We start from the raw sequence: 9,543 nt of genomic DNA on the forward strand, positions 1-9,543 counted from the left end.
CAAGGGTTCTTCACTCATATTAAATGTAATATCAAAGCATGCATCCAAAAATCTTTGATAAAGTCTTTGAATTGTATATTCTTCTATTAGTGTGGTATATTGACAACTTTTATTAGTGTGGTATATAATAACGAAATGGGCCCAATGTGCTATTTGCAAACCTTATAATTATAAGGTTTTGGATTGCAAGTAGCCCGGATGCCTCCTACACAAACACTCTCCTCCTCCTCTAATCGCCTGCTACCCTCCCTCCTTTTCCACTTCCTACACGAACACTCTCCTCCTCCTCCTCCTCTAATCACCTACTACCCTCCCTCCTCTTCCACTTCCTCTTCCTCTATCAATCTACACAACCCCCTCCCACTCCAATTGTGGTTTCATGAAATCCCTCCAATCGCGTAAAGCAGCAGATGAAACAACCTTCCTAAACCGTTGTTTTGAGAGAGAGAGAGAGAGAGAGACACAGTTGATGGAAGCCTGCAAGCCCTCCAAACAAGAATTGAACTGTGATTTTGTCGATCGGGAGGTGCTCAGTGCAGGATGTGATACAAAATACATTAGTTGTAATGCAATCAAGGAAAATGCTTGTATGGCCACTCGTGACACATGCAGAAGATACTAAAAACGGAGATTCCATGATACTTTATTTCCAAAACGTTTACATTACAACCTTTAAAATGAGCCCTCAAACACATTTTCCCAGGCTAATTAATTAATCAGCCACCAAAAAAAACATTTTGGGGCCTTATTCTAATACTTTTTGTAATTTTAAGGACTAAAAATTGCCTTTTGATAAATCAAGTCTTATAAATTATGAATTAACTTTGAAATTTAGAAATGAGGTGGACCGTAACCAAAACGCCCTCAAGAACAATTCCCCTAATGCAACTCTCTCTCTTCCACATTCCTCTCTCTAAAATTTCCCCTTTTGATTTAAATTCCCTTTTCGAGGTGGAAAGTTCTAAAAATCGTTATGCAATCGTGTGCACCTGCAGCAGCAGCAATGCCGGACGTCGACGAAGAAGAAGCAGCTGCTGCCGCTCACTATTGCTGTGCGATAACGGTGGCGGACGAAGGCTTCACGCGTCTTTGTCACACATGCTCGGAGATGTGCTATGAGGTGACGCCGCTTTGGAGCTGGGACGAGCATGCCATCCACAGCATCGTCCGCTGCGGCAGGCTCCATCTTCTCCACTCTCAAATCCATCTTTTCTACCAACGCTTCCAAGAGCACGCCCCCTCGCAGCAGCGCATGCGCAAATCCGCAGCCTCTCGCTTCCGTCGCTCCGCCCACCTCCTTTGGCCTTCTTGCCAGGTACATATGTATGGTTCTTCTGCTTCTGGCCTTTTCCTCCCTTCCAGTGATATAGACCTCCTCATCCTCAACTCAGGTTGTAGCGACTCCCTCTCTGCGCTTGATACCCTGGCCCAGCATCTCCTCTACACTTGGAGGGGCCGTTTCGCCTCTCTTGAGGTACTCCGCAATGCTAGGGTTCCCATTGTCCGCTTCTGTGAGCAGCAGAGCATGCTTTATTTCGACGTGCGTGTCGAATGCAACAACCGTATGGGCCCTCCTCCCACAGAACTGAAGGCTGTCCAAATGATGAGGGACTCCCTGATTGAGCTCCCCGCCATGGGCCCTCTCTATATGCTGCTGAAGACTTTCTTGGACGAAAAGGGGCTAAATAAGCTGTTTCATCATGGAGGCATCCGCCCCTACATGCTCTTTGTCATGCTCAAGACATTCTTGCACCTTGCAGATATTCACTTGCATCCGGCAGATGACTCGGCTGACCTAGCTCTGCGTCTCGTTGGGTTTTTACACTTCTATGGCACATGTTTCAAGTCAGAGAGGTATGGGATTTCTTGCCGCGAGGCAGAAGTCTTCCCTGGAAAGGGCTTCTTCTTTTCCAAGCAACCGGAGCTCCATGCATGCGGCTACTGCCCAATCATAGAGCACAAAGGGTTCCATAATCGCTCATATCCATACCTCCTGGCGGTCGAAGATCCCCTCAATCCATCCAATGACCTTGGAAAGAGCTCACGCAAGTACCCGCAAATTCAAGATGCCTTTAAGAGGGCTTACGTGGATCTCATATCTCCCAAATCCCAGTTACTGCACTCCTTTATTCCTAAAAGCCTACCAGGTAAGGCCCCTCTATCAACCACTGTATTATTCGACTTTGCCGTATTATTTTCTCGTTGAAGCAGCTCTCAAAGCAATTATCCCTTATGACATGGATAGAAGATTAGGTGTCCTGTTGTTCTTTTCTAGCGAGCAATTCGTCTTTCGATTTGTGGAGCATTTCGATATGCAAAAATTTGGTAATACATGATGGTGTGTCTCCAGATGATGATGATCTTATTTTGTCGTTCTCAAGACTGCTCAGTGGCTGAAAGCGCACCACCAGGTATGTGAGTGCATCAATCTCTCGTGGGTACATCATATAATAATTATTTTTTCCAGTTATGGATTTTAGCAGAGTACCAAACTCATCACCTTGAGTGTGTTTTGTGTGGCTTTGTTACTTGGCAGGAAAACAGAGAGTCAAGTGAAGAGTGAGTGTGTTAATATTTGCTGTTAGTTTTCTCAACACTTGTGATGAATGCTCAGGTTCTGATAATTGAATCCCAATGTGAGTTCAGCCTTTCACAATTTTTCGAGCTCTTGTCAAGACTTGCCTACAGTTATGGTGTATTGACCATCTTTAAATTATCTATTTAGATTTTCTCAACCATACAATTGTGTGTGCATCATAAAGAAAGTGACCCTATGTGCCTTGTGAGATTGCACACATTATTTCTCAACGCCTCCCTCGAATTGCACAACCATACTGTGGCTGTACATCTTGTCTTTGCGAAAGGTTTTGTTGTAGCTGCGTCTTAGTCGGTCAAAAACCTTCAACGAAGGAGAGAATCACCGTCTAGTCAGAATCCGGTGACCAGGGACCATGTGTGTAGTTGGAATTTCGCTACTAGGAGAGGTGCTATATTTTTTACATGTGTATGGCTGAATAGGACGTTTAAGCAGTGTTGGTGGAGAGGATTATGTGCGCATACACATATTTCTGGAGTTCTTACCCATAGGGTAGTGTCTATCCAGATTATAATGTTTAATGCAAATGCAATCATGTAATGAAAATAGATGTTTCGTCGTGGCCAGAGTTTGGCATTTACTTCTCATGCCTAATGACATTGGATTTGTCAATGGTTGTTTGGTCGCTCACATACATCATAGACGTAGCTCAGAGTCATGACAAGGATGTGACGCCATGGTCTTTGCAGATGCTTGCCCCAAAATGCTTAACCCTAGCTTGGTAGTGCTGTTGGATGGCGGTTTGGACGGGAGGGTAGTCTGACTCTGGCCCTAGTGCACCTGTAGCTGCTAGGTATTCTCTAGTTTGTTTCATTGTATCAGAGGGTTCCGGAGCTAGACTTATGACATTCTTTCGAGAAATAAAGAAATGTTATTCAATGAATTTTAAAGTTATATATTTGAATTCATTTGCAAAATATGTTATGCTTATAAATGATGTGTGTGCAGGTTGTCTTTTTGAGATGAGCAAAAAGAAAACATCAAAATGTAAAAATTTTCATGTGAAAGCTATCTGTGGGTGTCTTGTTTTGCAGGAAGAAACAAACTTTAGAGAAGTTCTTTAAATTTTGCCCCTGGCAAAATGCAGGTTAGTTTTGATTTCTCTCTCTCTCTCTCTCTCCACTTACCATGTAGGCAGCCAGCTGTGTATGATGGCTTGCCATGTAGGCGCCTAGAGTGGCTGCCATCTGTCTTTGCACCTATGAGCAGCCATGATGGCACTCCTTTGCAGTGTGGCAGTGACGAGGCAGATTGCCTTGTAGGCAGCCACTTTCAGACAGCATGTTCTTTCTTCTTGTGTAAGAATTGATGGCTCCCTCTTTGTTAGAGAGAGAGAGAGAGAGAGAGAGAGAGAGAGAGAGAGAGAGAGAGAGAGATTACACCTCTCTCTCTCTGGCAAAGATCTCTCACGACCACGTCCCCCTCCTCCAATTTGAGGATGACGTCACAGGGTAAACCTTCTTGAAGAAGAGAGTGCTTCACAAGGAGGTGCAGGGAGAGAAAATCTACCTCGATGATGATCTAACAAAGGCACACCGCAAGAAAGAGATGCTGCAGCATGAGACAAGGGACGAAAGAAGGCGATATATGAGACGGTCATGTCATCATTGATGGCAAGATTGTCGACGAGGGATTTGTGGCCTATGAGATGTGCCTACGAATGGCGGTCTGGAACTGCAACAGAGCACTATGGTCTGATCCAGGTAGATTGGAGGAGGTAATGGCAGGTTGCGATATCATCTTTTTGATTGAGACACATTCGAGTCTAGAGAGAGGTCTACCGAGAGTGGGGGGCTACCAGTGGGAATCTACTTATAGAGGAGGTACTTGATGTGCAGGAGGGTCGTGGAGATTTCTACTTTAATAGAGAGAGGAGGTGGTCATGGGGCACCACTATCAGACTTCTTGGATACATTAATGCTATACGTAGATGACATAATTCTTATAGCTGATTTGCAACAAGATCTCCAGAGGCGCGTGGATGCTTTGCAGGACTTTTGTACTCAGAGAGGGCTCATAGTGAACCTTGGGAAACCAAGGTGGTGATATTTCATATCTCACGATGAGTCATGAGAGAGACAACGATTACTTATGGAGGCAGACAAGTGGAGGTGACAAGCTCATATGTCTACCTAGGGATCACTTTTACTAGCACCGGGAGACACTTTACCATGAGACAGGCTTCACAGGATAGATTGACCAGAGGGTATACAGCCCTGGCCCAGCTTGAGCGTTAATGTCATCAATCTCAATTTCAGGAGCCCCACAGGAAGGATTGGTTGTTTGATACTTTGATCACCCCAGCAATGATTTGTCGCCTCTACATAGGCCCCTAGTCTCTCCATAGGAGATTGGATTCAGATTGAGAGACCCCAGGTGCTCATTGCTATTGAGGATGATTCACACTAAACCATCAGTTACCGCATGAGATAGTGAGAGCAGAGTTTGCTGCATCCCCCATGGTAATAGAGGCTCTCTTCCAGATGGTCTCTTTCATTTAGAGAGTCGGAGCCATGGATGCTGATCGACTCCCTCCAGTAGCTTTCGAGTCATCTCAGAGGCTTGCTACACATGGCTACCGTTGTTCTTGGTATGCAGTAGTATCACGTTGGTTCTCTGAGCATAGGATTGAGATGGATAGTCTCCCCCCCTTCTAGTATGATGTGGAGTGTCCGTACCACCGACACTCCTGAGAGGAGAGGAGCCACATACTGAGGACAGACTTACCACAACTATATCTTTGCAGGACATGGATTACATTGGCGAGGCCTTTGCCCATCAATATGCAGCACTACTATGATCACTTTCTCCACTTTACGCAAGATGGCCTCATTCAGATTGGGCTACATGGAGGTGTACATGCCATGCCATGAGAGTGACCATTGGCCAGCTCAGGGTATCCTCACACATGCTAGAGATTTAGGCAGGACGAGCAACACAAATACCTAGAGAGGATCGACTATGCAGACTATGTCATGGAGAGGTTGAGTTAGAGGAGCACTACATTTGTCGATGCCCTGAGATCAGAGGGCCGTATCACGCCCTATTCAGAGAGGGGTATGGCTATAAGATTTATAAGCAAAGCAATTAAGAGAAAATAGTATGACAAGAGAGTAGAGAGACAATGCAAAATAGAGATTGGAGAGAATTAAAAAAATTGTCTTTATACCAACAAGTAGCAAGGTACAATATGATGGCACTGTCCACCGTTGCACTCTTAAGTATTGCTTAGATGGTGAGCTGGGCGGACTCTGGATGAATGATTTACTATAAGTAGAAGGTATGGTGCTCAATAGCATTGGATGCCTCAACTAGTGACTATGCCCCCTCTTTATAGCATTGCAGAGGTAGTGCGGGTGGCACGTTCAAAGCATGGGTGGCTACGCTGTATTGACTTAGTGAACTGTCCGTGTATTCAAACCACAGCCAACCGACCACCTACATGTGTTTGGGAGATAACGTCAGTCCTTTGGACTTTGGGGTCACCATCGAGGGTAGAATTATGATCCGAGATCGTTAGTGGTCCCAATTGACCCCTTCCAGTTTCTACGTTGGGGTTCCCACCAAAGTCATTTGCACAAATGGCTTCTCCTCATATGGGGGCCCACTTGTAGGAGTTCTCTTGACCCATACAACACCATTGACTAGGAGAGGGCTCTCCCTGCAGCATGCCACGAAGATACGCCTAGTGCAGAGACCACGAACTAGAGGTTGCTGCTTACCATGACTACAGTAGGCTCAGATTGAGGAGATTGAGGGCTGCCAATGAGAGATGGAGAAGGCACTATGACATCTTCAATCCAACCCGACACAAATCAGAGATCTTTTGGTCCCCCATTGGATGTACGATCTTCTACACCCCACCATAAGTCTAGGTTGGAGATTGGATGTATTTCATGCTTGTACACTCCCATAGCAAGGTAGATGAGTAAAGTTGCATTGATCTCAGTTATAGATTCCTCATCTCTCTCCATGGTAGTCACTCAATGACACTACTTTATACCATTTGTGCTATTTTGTCTCATATTTTTTCATTTGATATCTAGAGAACATGGACACATTATTGTACTCAAAGGTTTTGTCTTATAGGCCATTTTGGCCTCTAGAAGGCGTTAATCAACTTTACATATCAATCTCTTTTTAAATAATAGGGTTTTAAATATTTTTTGTCTAAGTTTGAACATATAACAATACTCACATTGCAAGCTCACACACATGCGCGCATACTTGTGCAATTACCTTGTCAAAGCCATGTGCAAGCTTGAACTAGGAGGAAAAAACACATATTTTTCTCGTCTTCTTTTGCTTTTCGTGCAATTCTCTCATGGACTGTCCTCATTTTAGTGCCCAACGTGATGAAATCCTAGGTAATGTTGTAATGCTCTTCACTCATTCAGGTAATGTCAAGTTTTACTAACCTTGAGCATCATATTTCTATAAGATTTAGAAACAATTAAGAGGAGATAATAGCACAAGAGAGTATAGAGAGAATGCAAAGTAGAGATTGGAGAGAATATAAAATTCTGATTATGCCAATAAGTAGGAAGGTATGATGGCACTGTCCACTTGTACACTCTCAAGTAGAGCATAGATGACGATCTAGACAAACCTTGGATGGGGAGGTAGAAGGTATGGTGCTCAATAGCATTGGATGCATCGCCTAGTGACCCTATCCCTCTTTATAGAATTGCAGGTGGTGCGGATAGTAGGTTCAAAGCATGGGCGGCTATGTTTCATTGACTCAGCACACCCCTCGTGTATTGAAACTGTGGCCAACCGACCACCTACATATGTTTGGGAGATAACGTAAGTCCTTTGGACCTTGGGTTTACCACGGAGGCTAGATTTACAATCCGGGATTGTTTGGATCCCCAAGTGGGCCTTGCAAGTTAAGGCGAGGTGCCTTAACTTGCTTGACATGCCAAATCTACCTGAATCCCACTTGGTAGTGTGCCAAGTCTAACTAAGCCATCTCCTAACCATCAATGGTCCTAATATGATCCCTTGCAACGTGTAAGTTGGGGGATTGTCCTTGGAAAGAAAAGTATAAGAAACTTTAATCTCAGCTTGAATACTCATGTACATACTTTGAGAAGGCATGCACTAGACGACGAGCATAAAGTGATCGTGTAAAGAATAGAATGTGAACCAAAATTAGAACTCTAAAAGTGGAAACCCGTGTGTCTCATGCATGTAAGCAAACTTAGAGGTCCATAAGAGACAAAAATAATAATAAGAAAAAGCATTGCGTTATGATGCAACTTGCACGGCAAGTTTTGTATCTAATTGAAGCTTGTACAGCAAGCATCAATCTGAAGATTTCACGAAAAGCTTTGACGATCAAATCCTGCTTTTTGCGACTCAGAGACTACGCTCTACAGGAATGAAGTTATATGCATAATCGCTTCTCCTCATATGGGGGCCTTACAAGTGTGCAACACATAACTGAAGTAGGGCAACACTGAGAGGTGGGCATTGAGTGTATACTAACAATTTCGGCCCTTGAGAACATGAATGCTCCAATAACATTTGTGTGATGCCCCTCGAGGGCACTATCTAGGGCTTATATATGAGAGCCTATTTGAGAAGAGGTTGAGAGGTTGATGAATTCTAGCGTGGCTTATGTCGATACTCTTTTTAGGCAAGTGTAGACATAACGTGTGATGGTTGCTCAAGTAGTGTCATGCCCCATGGGCTACCACATTGTCGTTCAAGACCACACTTTTTCGATGAGGAGTGCATTGATGTGGCAATCAACAAGATTGGACAACTTACTTTGACCTCCATAGAGAATTTGATGAATGCTTGAATAGAATCATCAAATGAGCATGAAATACAATAATAGAAATCAATGTCACAAAATTTCATGTCCTTAAATATCTTGATTCTGGAAAAACACAAATAGCATATTTATTATTGAAAAAAACTTTGTTATAATAAGAAATGGATACACGGGGATAATCTTCTTTAAAAAAAAACCAAGGTGCAACGTATATAGTCTATGTACAATTAGCCCTATTTATAGTAAAACCAAGAAACACCCAAAATGACATCTATCCTATCCAAGGAATCAAAAAAGAGTGTGCTTGTCAAACACTTCCGGACTAAAATAACAACCCGTGTGTGCGATAGGAATTAAGCTTCAATATTTACAAAATTAGAATTACTTGAGATCTCATGAAAATGAGTTGATGGCCGACCGTGTTGCTTCTTGTCCTTTTTAGTTGGGCAATCTTTGATTTGGTGGTCTTCATTGCGGTGGGAGAAGAATTCCTTGCCTTCTTCATAAAAACTTTATCTTTATTGTCAAATTTATTCGTATCTTCTTGAGAGGCCCTAGACGAGAATTTAGGCGCTTTATGAGATCTCTTCTTAGAATCTTCACCCTCTTGGTCTTGATCCTTAGTGGACTTTTCATATTCCCATTTATCATATAAAAGGTCTAAGTCTACGACATTGCCTCCTCAAGGTCAATAATCGGAGGTTTATCTTTAATTAGTGCCTATCTATAATCCCATGCAAGCAGAGTAAGTACATATGCAGGGCATGCTCTAGATCCACCTAACCCAAGGCTCAAGCCTCCTTAAATTGAGTAGTATACTTCTCTAAAGTAAGGGATTTCATCGACAAGATCCATGAGAAAGAACCCTTAGAAGGGAAAACAACCTATCAAAAGAGGGGACTAGCTCTTTAAAAGACCACTAGACTAAGTTACAGTAGATGGGCCAAGCTCACAACAAAACATTGGTTTTGCATCCAAATCTCACAAGCAAGAAGATTTGTATAAAAAGTCCCGTCTTTATTAGCTCTCATAACGGCGAGTCCTTGCTATTGAGTCAAATAGTCTCTTGCCAAGTTAGACCATTTATCAAGACTATGGGATCTTTTGGATATGAAAATTTAGAAGCACAAAATAACCTTTGAAGGGCTTCCATGAGAAATGTCCC

At 43.2% G+C, this 9,543-nt stretch overlaps 1 protein-coding gene across 2 annotated transcripts; it reads left to right on the forward strand.

Moving 5' to 3' along the window:
• The first annotated feature begins 954 nt into the window (after nt 1-954).
• LOC147628072 (uncharacterized) lies at nt 955-3,362 on the forward strand. 2 transcript variants are annotated; one of them, XM_086815209.1, is made up of 3 exons: nt 955-2,147; nt 2,351-2,411; nt 2,537-3,362. In XM_086815209.1, the coding sequence occupies exons 1-2, from the start codon at nt 974-976 to the stop codon at nt 2,395-2,397; spliced, it is 1,221 nt and encodes a 406-aa protein (XP_086671335.1). In that variant the 5' UTR covers nt 955-973; the 3' UTR covers nt 2,398-2,411; nt 2,537-3,362. The 2 variants fall into 2 exon arrangements, with proteins under 2 accessions (XP_086671335.1, XP_086671336.1); XM_086815210.1 differs by lacking the exon at nt 2,537-3,362 and having other exon boundaries at nt 2,351-2,412.
• Nucleotides 3,363-9,543: the final 6,181 nt, after the last annotated feature.

Source organism: Cibotium barometz, chromosome 20, assembly GCF_041138505.1.
Source record: "Cibotium barometz isolate CiBa-2024 chromosome 20, ASM4113850v1, whole genome shotgun sequence".
Lineage (NCBI taxonomy): Eukaryota > Viridiplantae > Streptophyta > Polypodiopsida > Cyatheales > Cibotiaceae > Cibotium > Cibotium barometz.